This window comes from Solea solea, chromosome 7, assembly GCF_958295425.1.
Source record: "Solea solea chromosome 7, fSolSol10.1, whole genome shotgun sequence".
Lineage (NCBI taxonomy): Eukaryota > Metazoa > Chordata > Actinopteri > Pleuronectiformes > Soleidae > Solea > Solea solea.
In genome coordinates this window covers 10,918,004-10,936,681 of record NC_081140.1, presented here as the reverse complement: position 1 = coordinate 10,936,681, position 18,678 = coordinate 10,918,004, and the positions used below count along the sequence as shown (strand labels likewise).

Genomic DNA, 18,678 nt, shown 5'->3' with positions numbered 1-18,678 from the left:
AGACGCGGAACTCCATTCACTTGTTCTGACACGTCAGCCGTAGGTGGCGGACACATTTGTTTGCTGCAACCGCCGCACTTCCTGACTCTTGTGTGTTGATGTTGACCGGTGAGATCTGTCTCGTGTTTTACAGCCGTTAGTCTTTCTGTGTGTTCTTTCTCTCTTTCTTTTCATGCCACCGCCGTCCGACTGAATCATTTATATAACAATCATAATAATAATGATAGTTGATTCAGTGTGATTTCCGTTTGCCTGGTTCTGCTGTTTTACTCTTTACTATTTTCGATGATGTGCTTGTCATGCTGTCGTCACCTGCAGGTACGATGATCTCAATGCTTGTGTGATCACCTCGTTCTCATTTGTCCCAATGAAATGTTTTGTGAAACATTTATGTATGTATATATATATATATATATATACTATATACTATATACTATATATACATATATAATGTAATTCCTGTCTTTTATCGTTGTGTAGCTTGTCGTTTGAAGGTGACAGTTGTTGTCTGAAGTTAGCTCCACATTGATGCTGTCAGTGAGCCAAATGCTGTACACACAGTTTATTTTCCTTCTATCATATGGATGCCAGGACATTTGTTTGGCCTACTTATTCAAATTTCTCCCCCTTCATTCACAATGACTATTGATTTCAAACCATATGCACAGGTACCATCCACCTGTAGGCACTATTTCTACCTGTTGTATTCAGTAGGTATGTTAACATCTGTTGGTCATCATCCAAAGAATTATTGCAGTAGTAGTGAAAGCTACAGTAGAGCTGCAGCTAACGAATATTTTCATAATCGCTTAATCTGGCGATTACTTTCACTGTAGCCTATTTTGCCTTCCAAACAATTATATGACAGTTTAATTGTTGATTACCTGTTACATGTACTTAATATTCAGTATATAAATAGTTTTTATTTAAAATATATGATGTAATTGCACTGCAACTCAGACACAAAATCCAAATTGGAGTGACAGGCCAAAAGTGTCTGAAAATATCTTAAAAACAAACAGACACTGCACTGATTAAAGATCACCATCTGCCATTGCCATGAACTTTGAATACATCTTTTTTTCTGTGAACAATCGGTCTGTAACCTTGTGTATTGTTTCCTCTGAAGCTTTGCCTCCTAAAAATGTACTGTTCATCTCAAGAAGATTCATATTTTTATATTGATGGGAGTTGTAGTGACGTGCATTTGATTCGCTATCAGTTTTGTTTCACTCATTTTCCTATTTCTTTTTTTCAGGTTTGCTGACTACACTGCAGGTTTGATGTCTACTACTTCAACATGGAGCCTTTAGATATGATGATTCACAAGAATGGGCGGCAGAGGAAGCTGGCAGGTTTCACAGTCACAAATGTAAACATGAAGGACATAACCAAAGGACAAACAAGTGACTCTGACCCAGATGTAGAGGAGACAGAGGGTCTTATTAGAGAATCAGATTCAGAGAACATGAGACATGCAGTCCATCCTGGGATCCAGGCCGAGTTGGGCAATGTGTCTCTTCTTCTGTTTCTCTATGTGCTGCAAGGAATTCCTTTGGGACTGGCTGGAAGCATCCCACTGATCTTACAGGGCAAACACGTCAGCTACAAAGACCAAGCCTTTTTCAGCTTTGTTTTCTGGCCATTCAGTCTCAAACTTTTCTGGGCACCACTGGTGGATGCACTCTACTTCAGCAGGTTTGGTCGAAGGTAAGAAAGACGTGTTGTTTACGTCACTGTTTTATTTATTTATATCTTCTTTCCTCGTCATTTCCTCCACCTCTTCCCTCTTTTTGCAGAAAGTCATGGCTGGTGCCCACACAGTATCTGCTGGGCCTGTTCATGCTCTATCTTTCATCAAAAGTGGATTCACTGCTGCAGAGTGAGGCAGGACCAAATGTGTTGATACTTACTGCAGTCTTCTTCATGCTTGCCTTTCTGGCAGCCACACAGGTAGACCATTATAAACACTGTGACATAGACACGTATCCAGAAAGAAGAAATTATTTTATTTTTCCCCATCCTTCACTTGCTTTATGTTTTCTGTCAAGGATATAGCTGTGGATGGCTGGGCCCTGACTATGTTGTCCAGAGAAAATGTGGGTTATGCATCTACATGCAACTCTGTGGGCCAGACAGCTGGCTACTTCCTGGGAAATGTGCTCTTTCTGGCTCTGGAGTCCCCTGACTTCTGCAACAAATACCTCAGAGCAGAGCCCAAGGACACAGGCATTGTTACTTTGTCAGGTATTTAATATTTTTAAATTAAAAAAAACAAAACAAAAACGCAAATAGTCTTTCTGATTGTTTCTAATCAACCTAATCTATCTATAAATGCAAGGAAGGTCTGTCTGTTTGTTAATCACATAACTGTCTAGCGGGTTGCTTGACAGGCTTCAAACTTGACAAGTGACCTACAGTACATCACTAAAGGCACCAGTGTGTGCAGGTTTTGTGGAGGTTCACTGAATCTGTAGGTTTATTTACTTATTATAGTGAGGTGTTAAAGGTATTAACAACTAGAACGTAGCCTGTTTATCACTATGTATCCTACTGCCCTTTACTCAAGCTTAGGTAAGTTTGGGTACTGCACTAGAAAAAAACAACATTTTCTGGTGTCTTCTGTTACAGACTTCTTGTTTTTTTGGGGAGTGGTGTTCCTAGTTTCCACAACGCTCGTTGCCATTTTTAAAAGGGAAAATGAGCCAGGCAGAGGAAAGAGGAGAGTCAAGGATGAGGAGAAACACGGCGTTTTGGAAACGTATAAGTTGCTGTGGACTATAATCAAGATGCCCACAGTCTTCAACTTTTGTGTCCTGCTTCTCACTGCAAAAGTAAGTGACTGACGGTGATGACATACTACAACAGAAACCAACCATCTGTAGTGCTCTGTGTGACTGCTGGTTGATGAATGATGAGTTGGCCTTACATGCTTGCTTATCTCCTGTGAGTTAAAGAAACCTCATATTTCTTCTCGTGTGTGTTTCAGATTGGTTTCTCTGCTGCAGATGCTGTGACAGGTCTGAAACTGGTGGAGGCTGGAGTTCCTAAAGAGCAGCTGGCTTTATTGGCAGTGCCCATGGTGCCTCTGCAAATTCTTCTACCAGTGATCATCAGTAAATACACAGCAGGTCCCCGACCTCTTGACGTCTTCTACAAGGCCTTTCCTTGGAGGTTGTAACACAAACTCTCGCACACAGCCACACAAAGTTGTACATGCACACGTTCAATGAACGGCTAACAAAGTGTTGCTTTTCTGTGATTTCAGGTTGCTTATAGGCCTAGAGTATGCTCTGCTGGTGTGGTGGACCCCCAGTCTAAAACAAGAAGGAGGTTTCCCCGTTTACTACTACGCCATAGTGCTGCTTAGCTACGCAGCGCATCAGGTTGGATATTTCTCTGTTATTACCTGTACATGAAAACTACCCTAGGATAGTAATTGGCACAGGCAGCATCCACACTTCTCTGTTGTTTAAAGATTCTGCTCTGGATACGCCTGCTGTCCATGCTACCCTGGTGTTTTAGAGTGCTGAAAGTGCTGGAGGAGTTTGACTTTAGGTCTGATTTTTTAGTCTGGGCAGGCAGAAACTGAGGCCTTTGGAAATTATTACGGGTTACCCTGATTGTTTGTTATCAGACACAACTCAACTAATGATCAGTTAAACAGTTTCCTTCTTCACTGGCCTAATAAAACAAATCCCTGTACTTTCTCGTCACCATTGTTTTTTTTGCTAAAACGAACTCAATGACCACATGGGATAGGGTCAGCTTCCTGTTTCCAGTGTACCTCAGTGGTCTTGTGATGTTTTTGATAAGTGATATGATATTGTGCAGAAATACAGATTGCACTTGTGTACTTGAAAACTGCATTTTTCAAATTTAAGTGATGTCTCCAAGTGACACGTCACATTGTTGTTGATGTAATTAACACCTGGGATTTTTCATTATGAGAAGTCTTACAAGCATAGTTCTAGTTCTTATGGAGATCAATAAATCATCACACCAGAGTTTTAAAGGTCACTGGTTCAAGAAGAAAAGTTCAGCTCTAACAAGTTTCTCTCATTTCCACCACAGGTGGCATTGTACAGTATGTATGTGGCCTGCATGGCCTTCCATGCTAAAGTTAGTGACCCACTCATCGGTGGGACCTACATGACGCTGCTGAACACGGTCACTAACCTTGGTGGAAACTGGCCCTCCACTTTGGCTCTGTGGTTGGTGGATCCACTGACGTCTAAGGTGTGTGAGGGGGCAGATGGGCAGAGCTGTGGTTCTCCAGAAGAAGAAGGGGTAAGTGAGCAGGCCAGAGGATGGAACAAGACTGTTTGTGTGTGTGTGTGTGTTCTCATCTAAAAGTTGTAATCTGACTTCACTTTTTTTCCTCCCCATGTCCTTATTTCTCCTCTCCAGCTCTGTATTAAGGAAGGCGGGGTTTGTGTGACGACACTGGACGGCTACTACGTGGAGTCGGTGGTTTGTGTTGTGATTGGTTTGGCCTGGTGGTTGTGGTTGGGGAAAAAAATGAAACGGCTGCAGGACCAAAGCCCCGCTGCATGGAGGTGCAGAAATAGCCAATCATGACCGCCTGTTGTCATACCACACACTCTTGTTGATGCACTGTATCTTTGCACACGCTCAACGGTCAGAAAACATCCTCTCCCTCTCACGATCGCACCTCAAGTACAGTACATACTGTAAATGCAAAAAACTTTACTGCCCTGCTGTTGTCTACTGTGGTGGTAAAACCCCCCTGATGATACCTGTGACTGTAACAGTTAACAGTGACGAACATCCAGGCCCGTTAGGACATTTTGTAGAAATTTTAAAATAGTTCTCTTCCCTCTAACCACAATCTGCTACTTGAAATAACTTTACCAAACCAGGGCAGGGTCATTTAATTTTACTGTTTAACATACATGGATCGCCAGATTGTTGGGTTTACTACTTTTACTCCAGCAGTGAAAGTAACTGTTTTTAGAGGCCGGTTTCAGTTAAATCAACACCGCAGTAGTTGTTTCATCCTGTATTCGAGGACACTGAAGGGAAAAATCGTCTGTTTTGAAGGATCCCACAAACACACAGTGGAGAAGATGCTGTGTTGGAGCACTGACGCACAACTATGATTTATATGAGCGGGCACTTGTTCTGCAGGGACTCAGCTTTGCTGTTTAGACAAAATAATACAGATTTATACTGTGTTTTACGAACCTGCTATTTTTAAGGATTATTTCAATAGTTGTGTTCCTCTGAAATTCTTTGTGCCTTTTTAAGTTTTGTTTTTCAACCTCTGTTGACATCAAAGACGTCCAGCAGCAACATGTCAAAGCCAACCAGCTCTAGTGAAATAATCCAAATATTATTTAAAGATACCGTTGTTTTTATGTACTGTAGTTACCATAAATATGACTTCTTATGTCAGTTCTTTGTATTTTTGTTGTTGTCTGTGAGCACACATTCCTACTGAAGAATTTCATTTGCACAATGAATATTATATCACCACTGATTAAATGACCTGAATTGTCTAAACATTTATTCTTTTTTTGAAGGAACAATCTTAAAAAATTTTTTTAATCAACTTTCCATGAATCAGTTTAGTTAAATCAATTTTTTAGTTAGGCCTAGATGGCCAAATTACTTGTAGGGATTTGGGTTTTATTACTTTCCGTGGCCACATTTTTTCTCACTCCAAAAAACTATTCAAATCCCAGACCATGAGACCAACTGCCAGTTGTTGTTTTTCATGTTGTACATACAAGAGATCCGATTGTTACAGTATTTTCTCTAAAGCCAGCATTGAGGACCATAACTTTTGACTCAGTTTGCAATCGTCCCTGTAAACAGCAGGTCAAAGGTCAAACATTTTGTGTTCACACAATTGTAAAATTGCTATTCATTCACAAACTGAATATGATATTCTGTCTGCTTCATTTTTTTATCCTTCTTTTTGAATGTGAGTGTTGTTTTTTTGCAAACCCATACATTTCAGATTGGGGTTCATATCTGTGTTAAATTTACTTTTTTTTTTTATTTCAGCTGCAGAATATTGTTCATCATACTTTGTAAAAAAAGAATTCACTATTAAATCCCCAATCACACAATAAATGAACAGGGTGACTGTATAATGGGAAGCAAATCTTATGCAAATAAACAAGAAATGCTAATTTGTGAGGCCTCTGATTCTGAATACATATTATATACACAAACTATATACACACTGCACAGATATATGATCTTCCGTGCTTTTCATGCTATGTAAAATTTCCATTCTTAAAAATGAAATGCTGATGCAGAAGCTGCCGAGCTTCTGCAGACAGCATCCACATCCACTGGCTCCCACTATGAATTCACTCCAGGAAACACATGGAGTGAGGTTTAGTGTGTGTCCCACAAAGCAGTACGTTTGATACTTTGGGGGAATATTTGTTGAGATAATTAATGTATGGATCCCACAACTTATGAGCCACTCCACAACAGCAAACATTCAAAGAATGTAAAACATCAACATGGTTTTTCTTCTTCTTTAATTTAGGCTCTGTGATTCATCATCAATGTAAAGCACAGTTAATGCATCCATTCAGTTAAAACATCGTAAGATGTAAAGCTAGGTTCATCAACACCAGACCCTCGGCTCGTCCGCTGCTCTCACTGACGATCTTTTTTAATCATAAACCTCGTTCATATAATTTAAACCAGAGCCAGGAAGAATTTTTGTCTACGAAGAAATACTGTCAAAAGTTACCTCACTGGCATTCATTCAAACAGCACAAAGCACTTTGGATGTCATCTTGTACAACAGACTGTTTTAAATCGCTTGCATACTGTGTGACACATTATCGCCTTTGACTTCCTGATCACACGAAGGCTGAAGCTCCTCAAAGATTTCCAGTCCTAGAAGTCCACTTCAGGAGGAAGAGGAGGGGTAGTCAGGGGGAGAAGTGGTGAGATGTCGATGTTGTCGGTAGCTGTTTTTTACTGCGGCACACCCGAGTCCCAGACCCACGCACAAACTCCAGCTTGTGACAGTTAATGTAGTGTGCAATTTTTTGATTTTCATTGTCTCCAGAGCATCCATCTCTTTTTGCTTCTTTTCTTAAAAAATATCAATAAAGAAAAAAGTCAAGAAATAAACTCTCCTACACAGGCGTGGCGGGTCATAGGTTCATACGTAGATGTTCGGGCCGCTTAGCCATGACGGGATAGGCCTGCTGCTTCATCTGACCCAGGTTGACCCCGGTAGGCTGACGGATGGGAAGAGGGGCCGAGGCCTCGGAGCTGGTGGTGACGTCCATCTGCTCAGGTGTGGACAGTTCCATGGCCTGGTCCTGAGAAGACTGGAGGACACCAGGTCCACCGGCAGTGAGAAGGGGGCTTCGTGGCCAACATTCCCCCCCTGGGAATTTGACTGGGCTGAAGGGAAACAGGTGGGAAACCAGAGGCTGTTACAAGTTTGCTCACAACAAACAAGAACACAGTAAACTGGTTTTCATGCTTGTTTTCACTGCTCAAGTGAGTGGTGCTGTGTGATATGGACTGAAAATAAAAAAAAAACATGCTGGCGGTACATTTTGGCTGAATGGCAATATACCATATATATCAGTTATTTATATCCCCTGTCCAGAGTGTGTGTGTGTGTCTGAGTGACAGAGAGAGGAAAAAAAGAATCAGGAGGAGCCGAGTGAATCAAAGCTCTGTTAAAACATTAAAATGAAATTTGTGTTTATCAGTGTTCATACTGTAAATGGTCTGTATTTATATAGCGCTTCTCTAGTCTGGATGACCACTCAAAGTTTTGCCATACACACCCATTCACTCACACTTTCATACAGGGCATCCATGTGTAGCGCATTTTTCTATCACTCATCTTTCCATCAGGAACGTGGGGTTAAGTGGACTCACGGAGCCGGGAATCTAACCCACAGCCTTCAAGTTGAAAGACGACTCGCTCTACCACTGAGTTACTGTCGCCCCGCCGTGGCAGGCGAGACAAACTGATTTAAGAATGTGCACTATTTAGTGTAAAGATAGTGGATGCCACTTCCTCTTGGGGCTGTGAGAGCACAGGTGCTCCCTCTCTCACACGCTGCAGATGCTGATGTGAGAGCTCACATTATTTACTGCACATTAATCCTTCAGGGTTCGCTTCTTCTTCACTCTACATGGCCCGTCAGAAAAGACTCTGCTCTCTTCTCATCTTGACAGATGCGAATGTGAGCACTGCTATATAACAAAGGTATAAATGGTATTGTGATACCCTATACCACGTTTAAAAAATACAGTAATAAAAATTAAAAACCTAAATATGCCCGCTCCGCACTACTATTGAGCGAAGACGATGCCCAGAACTGAACGTGTTCTTTTACTCCACATGAACTAATAATAAAACAGTGACAAACCTAAACTTTAAACTCATTATGATTATAGAAATGACAGCAATAAAGAGGCAATGTACCAGCAAAACAACATAACCCGCTGGTTTTAATGGGGGAAAGAAAAACAAAACAAAAAAACGGAAGTACTTTTTAAACAATTAAACTCAAAATGTAACATGGGAAACCAAAGCATGTCCAATAGAGCCAAACTTTATGGCTGTTGTTATTATTCTGCCTCTGGTCTTTGTAAATATAGAGAAGATGTTATTATTTTTATGCTGCGTCCTTCACTTCAAATTGGGTCAAGACAATCAGAACTGACTGCTGTGTAGCAGTGCAGGGGCGGGGAACTGTTTAATAGGTCAAAATAACAGGTTTTCCTTTTTTAATGGAGAGTAGTGAACCATATTAAAAATGTTATTACAGCAAGAAGTGCCACCGTTGGTTAGCACTCTTGGTTCACGGCGGTGTGCAAGGGTTTTCTCTGGCTTCCTCCCACAGTCCAAAAACATGCAATCTGGGGATATAAGTAAATTGGACACTCTAAATTGACCATAGGTGTGATTGTGAGAGTGAATGGTTGTTTGTCTCTATGTGGCCTTGTGATGGACCGGTGAACTGTCCAGGATGTACCCCACCTATCACCCTATGTCAGCTCAGATTGGCACAGCACCCCCCGCTACCCTTATGTGGAGGATAAAGTGGTGGAAGATGGATGGAGGGATTACAGCAAGAAGGTTGGCTGACTTACCTCAGAGGTGTTCTTGGACTGCCCAAGATCCGTCGAGGTGAGCGAATTCTTGGCTCAAATGAGAACCTTTCCTTGATGTTCTCAAGGACTGATGGAGCTACATATGTGAAACCCTAAAAGTGAAGACACCAGAGGTAAACGGACATTTTTGGGCCAGACTGCAGAGCTAATGCAGGAACCTCAGCATTTTACACACAGAGAAATGTTCTATAAGCTCCATTTGGCATGTACATATGAAACCTCATCTTGTCATGTGTTCATAGACAAACAGATGGATTGTTGACTCATCAGGACAGTTACCAGGAAGGCTTGATTGGCACTCTCACTGAGGGTTGAGTCATCAGGGCTGTCGACTGGTGTTTGACTGGTGAACTTCGAGTCAAACTGACTCACGTCTTCGGCCGATTGCTGTAAAACGAGAGAGATGAGAGCACAGGTAAGGTGGTGATGCAGCAACATGAGAAGCTGAAACTGGAGAGGAGCTGGGGTTCAATTACTCAAACTTGTAGTGTTGGTTTAATCTATGGAGGTAACCAGAGATTAAACCAGAGATCATCTGTGATGAGCTCATCATCACTGCTCATCGCATCATCTGTGATCTGAAAGATACCATTTCCCACCTCTAAACCTACAAAAGTGTCTATTTTAGAAATCTTTGTGTCTTTAATACTCACCAGGAAAGGTTTGAAGGGAGGCTCAACTTTCCGAGCCAGCAGATCCTCCCAGTTGATGTGTCGAAAGAACGGATGAGCCTAGAAACAAACAAAATAAAATAAATTAAATATAGTGTTTCAGTCTGGAATAACAATACAAACTCATTTGCTACACTGTTTAACTTCACAGCTCGATATGTTTTAGTGACTTGAACATCAGCAGAGAAGCCCCGCACGCTCTCACCTGCACCTCTGTGGCATCTCCTGCTCCTGCTCCCAGGCGTGATGAAGCATTTCTCTTTAACAACTGTGAAACCAGCAGTCACATGTTAAACACAACAGCCCCACATTCACTTTGTTTAACTGGAGTAAAATGAGCTGCTGCACTGAGAGCACGCACCCGTTTCAGGAGATCTCGAGCTTCCTGTGTGAGGTAGGGTGGAAGGCTGAGCTTACACTTCAGAATCTTGTCAATGGTCTTTTTTCGGTTTTCGCCAGTGAACGGTGGCTGCAGTGAGAAACGTGAAAACATGTTAATTCATTGTCTGTAACAGCATAGCAATGAGAGTGGAAAAGTAGAAAAAGACTTTAACTGACCGCTCCTGTGAGCATGTCGTACATCAGAGCGCCCAGACTCCACCAGTCCACTGCTCTGTTGTGTCCACTTCTCATCAAGATCTCTGGGGCCCTATGACAGCGGGAGTGCACATTTCTCAATAATGCATTTGAATTAAAGAGTAAAGAAACCAAGGACTGGTTCCTTTACTTAAACCATGGACTGTAAAGTCACTTCACTCGCCCATTCAATCCGTCTGTGTTGAATGGGCGAGTGTCCTGGTTCATGTTTGCTCAAGACAGGTGTGCCAGGATCCTCCTAAGATTCTACTGCAGACTAAGAATTAGGGCTGAACAATGAATCGACCTTTACACATCATATTCTATTCATATTCAGATTTTCTCAGTGCAATCATTAATATAATTAACACATTAACAAACAATTGAATATCAATATCCCGATGCATTCCTCATATGTGAAAATTGGGACTGTTGGCATCCAAATTTCTAGACATCTACATGGAGTTCAAGAAGAGAAAGTATTGGTTTGACTTACATGTATTCGATGGTACCACAGAAAGTGTGAGTGACTGTGCCGTCGTGGATGGACTCTTTACACAGACCAAAGTCTGTCAGCTTTACATGACCTGGGAAAAAACAATATCACACGTAAACATTTACATGTGACTGGTTAAATATAATTTGGAAATATAACGATGACGGTTGAGAGAAATCATGACAGAAGTTAATTTTAAACAATTACCTTGACTGTTGAGCATGATGTTCTCAGGCTTAAGGTCTCTGTAGATTATGCCCTTCTGGTGCAGGTGACCAAGAGCCATGGAGATCTCTGCCAGGTAGAAACTAGAGACAAATAAAGCAAACATATAATGCCATTATTAAACAATTGATATGTAGTGAGTTTTTTTTTCTCCCACCACTTTAACTGCTGTTTATCATAGCTCATGCATGATTAAAAGTGTATAACTATGTCTTAAGTGTGCTTGTGTTCGATTTTATAATGAGCTAATTACAAATGACCGACAAAGCTTAACCAAACAAAACTCACCAGGCTGTGTCTTCCATGAAGATGCCCTCCCTCTCTAGCTGCATGAAAAGTTCTCCTCCTGTACAGGAAAACACAAGTCACACACTCTCAACATCACACTCTCGTTGACTGAATGCCTGTGCGCTGGTACCGCGTGTATATTGCTTATACTGACCACTAAGGTACTCGAGGATGAGGTACAGCTTTCCTCCTGTCTGGAAGGCGTAGATGAGATCAACGATGAAGGGATGCTTCACCTCCTCCAGGATGTTCCTCTCAGCCTTGGTGTGCGCTGTGTCCTTGGCATTGCGTACAATCATAGCCTGGTGTCCCCAACCCAAATAATCAATCAATAGCAGCATGTTATGAAGTGTGATGAAACCTGAGGCCTGTTTTAATCAAGAAATACTCAAGGTATTCAATGTTCCCATCTACAGGTTGTGTATCACTATGTTTCAAGCTGCTTGCCTCATTCTACAGTTGGTAAATTTGGCCAGCAGAGACTAAAACAACTAAAAGAAGGCAGATTGTGCACCATCTAAACTCACTCAGCCATGTTCTAACTGTGAGTGCCTTTCAATTTCAATTAGAGAAAAACACCAAAGCGTTAAAATAAAATATAGCTTGGAATATATACGGGTCTTGATGTTTTCTGACATCTTGTTCAGGCTGATTTACATTTATAAAACTGATATTGCAATGATGGTAAATTTACGTTATATCGTGCAGCCCTGAAGTCCGCCTGTATCAGCAAATATCAAAACAGTTGTCACTCAATATCAAATTTCACTATCTTAGGGCATTTATCTCATCAGCGTTAGAGAGCCACTAAGCATGCAGCATGCGGTTTGACCGAGATCAAACAGTGCTCATGATTGGCTGTCTCAGGGTGCACAGGAAGTGACTAACAGAGACAGATCTGGGCTTAACCCGTGTGTGTGTGTGTTAGTATTTAATGAATGAACGTGTGTCAAGAATATCTAAAGCACACAGAGTGAATAAGAGAGCAGAAAAATGCTCCATGTTTGACTGCAGAACGACATCTGTGCCAGACAAAACATAAGAACTGTACTGTGATTTGTAACTTACGATTATGTTACAACTGATTTAATAAAATTATATCATTGAAGCATCAGCATTGAAGTCCAGGTGTAGATATTAATATCGTATTGAAAGTTTTCAATCAAAACCCAGCTGTAGTCATTTCAGAACAATAAAGCGGAAGCAGTGTGAATATCAAGCAGTATCTAAGAGACTGAGGCAGAGAACTGCAAGTGCCAAGGCTGCAGCAGAGAAGCACAAATGGCAGTTTACCAACTAGCAGTGAAATCTTACCCCACCACTGGCTTCAAGGACAGCCAATATTTTCAGACAGGAGCAGAATACTTATTTATAATAACAAGCATGCAGATTGTTCACATAACACATACTGAGAGCAGCTGGCAGAGGAAAAAATTAAGTTACCTTTTTTAAAACTTTCATGGCAAATATTTTGCCTGAAGCAGCACCGACAACTTTTCGAACTTGGAAAACCTGCATAGAAAATAGAGAGAAACAGTAAGCATGCTTATAACAATCAAGTGAAGAGCTGAGAAAGAACGTGATTCAAAAGTTAACCATAAAACACATAATCCAAACTATGCGTAGTGTTCCATGTCCTTTATCAAGGTTTCACAAGTACCTTTCCATAGCCACCTTTCCCCAGGACCCGCAGCAGCTCAAAGCACTCAGGTCTAATGTTCTCCGTCCCCTGATTGACATTGTCCTCCGATATCTCAATCTTCTCACAATCGTCCATGTTGCTGCACAGACATAATCAACACACAACACTCAAACCTGTTTTTCTGCCTACAGCATCATAAAATCATACAAGGAAACACAAATTGAACATACTGTATTGAATACTTACAATTCAAATCCACTGCACTGATCCATGATATCATTGATTTGAACCTGGAAGCAAAAACAAAACACAACATACATGTCAATTTAATCAGTATGTGTTGCTATTTAAATGTTTTAACTTCATGGCATTTTGTGTTTTTATATCATATTCTTCCTTCTGTTCAACATGTTATGCCTTCTTATCTAAAACATCTTGTAGCACTTACTTTAAACATACTTTGCGCAAAGATATCGGCACTAAACGCAACAAATAATCATCTATATTGATTATTGATTCCTTCCTTTCTTTACATCCATGTATAAATATCATATACACTCACAGAGAGTGTGTGATTTATAAACAGAAACTTAAAAAAACTAACTTAAAATTTAAAACAAAATAAATAGCAACAACATAATTCAATATATCCAGAGTACGACAAGAATTTCAAATCATAAAAGCACATAACCAATAATCATAGGTCGTCTGCCAATCAGGCTTCAACAATACACCCTAAACCATATTTCTCTGGAGTCAAGAGTTCTAACAGTGACAAATATGTTACTTGGTTGAAAAACATCTTGAAATTACGAAGAGATTCGTTCTTCCAAAAGGAGACTACATTCCTGAGCAAAACATTATGATCATGAGTCAAAAAAGACTTCCCTCTGTACATCATGTCATTACTATGGTTGGTTATTAGTTAATAGAGATATATATGTATGCAATCATGAAAATAACCTTGGTAGCACATTATGTTATGTCCCCGCCCACAAACACACAAATATGGTATGGCTTTGCATCATAGTCTGTGAAGAAATCATCACAGACAGTTGCTCAATCCCTGCAACATGAACATAAACATGGTGCAGGAAAACAACAAAAGGTCAAAAGTTGTTTGTCTTAGTGTAATAACGTTGGCAGACACAGGGGTCCAAAAGTCTAAGAAAACTTCTTATGGTCTAGTATGAGGGTTAGCGTGTTTTCAGTGTAAATACACTGTACCTGCAGGTGATCAGGTGAGTTTAACGCATAAAACAAACGTTTGTTCTCACTTAATAGCTGTTATTTTCAGGTAAAAGTAGTTTGCAGCTCTGAAATGTTATTACTTATGTTTTATTCATACTGTGAAAACAAACAGGTAGCAGCTTAATGTCTACACTGCCTTACTGTGTCTCTGTCCTGCCAAAATAAACTGTTGCTCACTGAGCCACATTTATCACTGCAGCAGCAGCAGCTTTAGCCAAGTAAGGCTTTGCTTGCACAACAGCGATGTTGTAACAATATGACAGCGTCAACAACGCGAGCGTTTCATCGCTGACCAACATCATTAGGAGAAAGGTAAGCGCACAAGAAGTGACAGCTCTGTCTTGAAAGGTGTCATGCCGTCCATCAGTGCATGCTAACAGTGATAGCAGAGGCCTAGGAGCCCCGGCTGCAGAGCAGGCCTGCGGTGCCTGGCAGGCTAACTGCTAACAGCTAAGAGCCACAGCTGACAACTGCCGCAGTTACGTGCATCATTAAAGTACCTCCTCGCACTCATCGTCGGAGACATTTTCCTCCGGCTGATCCAAATCAATGTCAAACACTCCAGCCATGGCAGCGCTTCGCTCGGATGTCTCTGTCACACACCGCAGGAATGGCAGGCGTCCCCCCGCACCTCATGGACAAACACACACCGCCGCCATGACCGGGTACTACACTGAGCATGCGCAGTCTGCGCCGCTCAACACAAGGGGCGGTGACCTGCGAGGCTTTTATTTTGAAAATAGCAATAACTGCTCTTCATACATAGACGATTTGTAGAATAAGCATGGTACTTTTATTTAGCTTTTCTTACGTAAAAAGAGGGAAAATAATCAAGCATTAAAAAAAGTGTATAAATAATAATAGTAAATGTGAATTGTTTGTAACATATGTATTTTGTTTGTCCTTTTTTCTTTCCTTTTTTTTGAATTGGCATGGAACAACAATGAAACATAGAACACTTATTTTTAAAGCCACCGCACACACCCTGAATCAACAAATAATTTCTACTACTTAGTACAGTTTAACTTATGGGTCTCTGCTGAGAATAAACAAATAAATAAATAAACTCACATAATGCCCATATACAATGTAATATACTTGAATATTTTCCGAGTTGTGCTCAACCACACAATTGTATGAAACGTGAAAGTAACAAACATTATATAGGTTTCTCACATCTTTTCACTTGTAACTATTCACTAAATTTGGATTTTATTTTGAAAGTGTTTTTTCTTTTTTTGCTTTAACCGGATGTTCCTGTCTCTCCTGCTGTGGCGGCAACATGACTTTCTGAGCACAACACACAGGTGCGGACATGAAACGTGCCTCACACCGCGTGAGTTTAGCTGTGAACTTCAGACCGTGTGCTCTGGTCCTCTGCTCGGAAACCCGCACGTGACTCAGAGAGGCTCATTCCTGCGCGTTCACTTTTTGTCGGCTGTAAAATGTCCGTGGTGACGCTTCAGCTGGGTCAGTGTGGGAACCAGGTTGGTCAGGAGCTCTATGACGTCATCTGTAGTGACGCGCAGGACGCACAGAGGAGTACGACACACACCACAGTCAGCTGTGAGCGCTTCTTCCACCAAAACAAACATGGAGGTAAACCACACTCAGTCAGCGAGTCTATTTTTATATTTAATAATGTGGTGACATCATATTGACTTCAGTTTTTCTTTTTTTGTGACCAGATCTTGTGGCGAGAGCAGTGCTCATAGACATGGAGCCTAAAGTGATAAAGCAGAGTATGAAGAAGGCTGCAGATTCAGGCAGGTGGAGATATGGAGATGATTCTCACTTCAGCCAGAAACAGGGTTCTGGAAACAACTGGGCTAATGGGTGAGGAAACTTTACCCAAAAATGTTCCTTGTTGAACATGTAAAACGATAAAAAATCTAAATCAAAATGCAGCTGTTATGATTTATATATATTACATGTTGAAGTTTTTTAAGATTAAAGTGAAACCTGTAGGCTCATTCTTGACTGACAAGTGGTCGAAGTGCTGAATTTCTCTTGCAGTAGGGAGTGAAAATGCTGCTATTGTTTATTCCTGTCTCGCTCAGGTTTTGTGTCCATGGTCCTCGTCACATAGAGTTGGTGGAGGAGCTGGTGAGGCGAGAGGTGGAGCGCTGTGACAGACTGGCTGGTTTCATGACCATGATGAGTGTGGCAGGAGGAACGGGCTCTGGGGTCGGTACCTACGTCACACAGAGTCTCCGAGACGTCTACTCAAAGTCTTTCATCCTCAACCACCTCACCTGGCCTTATGGGACTGGAGAGGTATGGAGGCAACTTAGACTGGGACAGTATGCTGGTGTATCATAGTTTTTGGGTGCTTGTTGTGTATTGCAATTCTGCAATTATTGTTATCAGATACAGTAGAAATAACCCACAAGTCAAATTTACAAAATCAATGCCCATGACATGTCAGTCAAGTCAGTCTGACATTGAACGGGACAGTGGTACATAAATAAATGAACTGCTACATTTAAATAAAATGAAATCCCCTCCCTCTTGACTTGTTGTTTCAGGTGATTGTTCAGAACTACAACTCAGTGCTGACGCTGGCTCATCTCTATCAGCTGTCCGACGCCATCCTGGTGCACGAGAACGACACGGTGCACAGGATCTGCAGTCAGCTGCTCAACATCAAACACATCTCCTTCAGTGACGTCAACAGGGTCATCGCTCACCAGCTGGGCAGTGTGCTGCAGCCTGCACTCACTGCCGACTCCCATGGTGTCTACAGCAGAAATCCACTGGGTGAGGGAAATGCACACAGGCACGCACGCACACGATGGTGGAGGTTGTTTAGAGCTTGTACCACAAAGGCAATATTCACTGAGCAGCTAAGCAGTCTTGACTCCTGGCCAGTAGAACCCTTTCTGCATGTACAGTATATCCCATACTCTCACAACCTGTTTCCTGTCTCTAGACAAAATGGAATCAAATCCCTCTGTCACTGACTCATCAACAGCATGATGGAGGGAAAGAGAAAATGTCCAAAGCCTCTGAATTTATCCGTTAAAGCTCTCAGTCAAGGCGTCACCTGTGTCAATGCTGACCTCAATACCTGCAGTCCTCATGTACTAATTATGTTGTAATGTGTGTGTCTCTCAGGTGAGTTGGTGAGCAGCCTTGCATGTCACCCAGAGTACAAGCTGCTCAGTGTGTGCACGATCCCTCAGATGCCGAGTTCCTCCATCGCCTACAGCACATTCAGCTGGCCGGGGCAGCTCAAGCACCTGCGACAGATGCTCATCTCCAACAGCAAGATGGAGGATGGCAAGTTTTTTTCCGTTGCCAACATTTGTCACTTAATGTCTGTGTAGATTCTAATTTATCCAGGTCATGGTTCTCTAGTAGCAGCGGGGCTACTTGAAAATGTTCCACCTCTAACTATTTTAACATAACATAGAATGTTGCAACCCCTCATTGAACCAAGTCTAGTGGACTATTAGGTGACTGACTCAATGACTTTTGAAGAACTTGGCACTTAAGTTTGTCTGGAGATATTAGTAAATTATTAACTATATAGTTTGGAGTTGGATCCAATTTTATGTATCTTCTTGTTTTCCCTGTTTCAGGTATAGACTGGCAGATGCGTCCACCTTCAGCCTCTGAGCGAACCAAGAGTCTGACAGGAGCCAGCTTCAACACCTCCCTGGCCAACCTGCTCATTCTGAGAGGCAAAGATGTGTACAGTGCAGAGGCTGGTCAGTGAGCTGCTTTAAAAACCAATAGATTTTAACAGTTGAAATTGAAATACTGCACAGTAGAGCCTGGTCTGATAAATATACTGTTTGTTTTAATATCATGTGATGTGGAACAAAAGATGTGAGATATTGTATGTGAATGCACAGGTGGCTTTGAGGATCCAGCTCTGTACACATCCTGGCTGTCACCGGAAACTGCTTTCACTAGGTGGAATTCACCTGTGCCTTTCAATAAATATGAAAAATCAGCCACACTGGTCAGTAACAGTCAGGCTCTGCTCAAACCTCTGGACAACATGGTGAGAAAAGCTTGGAACATGTTTGCCTCCAGGTGAGTCAGTCGTGTTTTTTAAAACTATGCTCTCAATATTTACTGAAGGGAATGTTTATATAAGATCTTGTGGTGACCTGTTTTTCTGTTTCTGAATTAACTGTTTATTCACACTGTTGCAGAGCTTATATTCATCAGTACATCAGGTTTGGAATCTCAGAGGAGGATTTTCTGGACAGTTTTACATCTGTGGAGCAAGTCATATCCAGCTACACTCAACTGTGCAACTAAGCAAGAGAAAGACTGACCAGCACTACCTCTCATGACTTTGTATATTTAGTTTATTTAAATGAATATGTAAATAAAATAGTTTGCTTCAAAATAAATTATTTCTTCACTGAAAA

General features: G+C 41.4%; 3 protein-coding genes across 4 annotated transcripts; 2 read left to right on the top strand and 1 right to left on the bottom strand.

The window, feature by feature from the left end:
- slc33a1 (solute carrier family 33 member 1) lies at window positions 1-6,161 on the top strand. Of its 2 annotated transcripts, none has more exons than XM_058634982.1 (9): window positions 1-108; window positions 1,259-1,710; window positions 1,800-1,953; window positions 2,052-2,247; window positions 2,632-2,834; window positions 2,990-3,174; window positions 3,269-3,386; window positions 4,075-4,290; window positions 4,411-6,161. In XM_058634982.1, the coding sequence occupies exons 2-9, from the start codon at window positions 1,301-1,303 to the stop codon at window positions 4,579-4,581; spliced, it is 1,653 nt and encodes a 550-aa protein (XP_058490965.1). In that variant the 5' UTR covers window positions 1-108; window positions 1,259-1,300; the 3' UTR covers window positions 4,582-6,161. The 2 variants fall into 2 exon arrangements, with proteins under 2 accessions (XP_058490965.1, XP_058490964.1); XM_058634981.1 differs by lacking the exon at window positions 1-108 and adding an exon at window positions 115-318.
- Window positions 6,162-6,504: 343 nt separating this feature from the next.
- On the bottom strand, window positions 6,505-14,922 carry rps6kb1b (ribosomal protein S6 kinase b, polypeptide 1b). Its single transcript, XM_058634983.1, has 15 exons — window positions 14,791-14,922; window positions 13,286-13,329; window positions 13,058-13,178; window positions 12,841-12,909; window positions 11,552-11,699; window positions 11,398-11,455; window positions 11,092-11,192; window positions 10,885-10,975; window positions 10,371-10,461; window positions 10,174-10,281; window positions 10,018-10,080; window positions 9,795-9,872; window positions 9,421-9,528; window positions 9,121-9,233; window positions 6,505-7,407 (listed from the first exon to the last, which is right to left on the bottom strand). The coding sequence occupies exons 1-15, from the start codon at window positions 14,857-14,859 to the stop codon at window positions 7,152-7,154; spliced, it is 1,518 nt and encodes a 505-aa protein (XP_058490966.1). The 5' UTR covers window positions 14,860-14,922; the 3' UTR covers window positions 6,505-7,151.
- Window positions 14,923-15,076: 154 nt separating this feature from the next.
- Window positions 15,077-18,678, top strand: tubd1 (tubulin, delta 1). Its single transcript, XM_058634984.1, has 8 exons — window positions 15,077-15,889; window positions 15,979-16,126; window positions 16,351-16,567; window positions 16,819-17,050; window positions 17,408-17,572; window positions 17,875-18,003; window positions 18,151-18,334; window positions 18,457-18,678. The coding sequence occupies exons 1-8, from the start codon at window positions 15,736-15,738 to the stop codon at window positions 18,563-18,565; spliced, it is 1,338 nt and encodes a 445-aa protein (XP_058490967.1). The 5' UTR covers window positions 15,077-15,735; the 3' UTR covers window positions 18,566-18,678.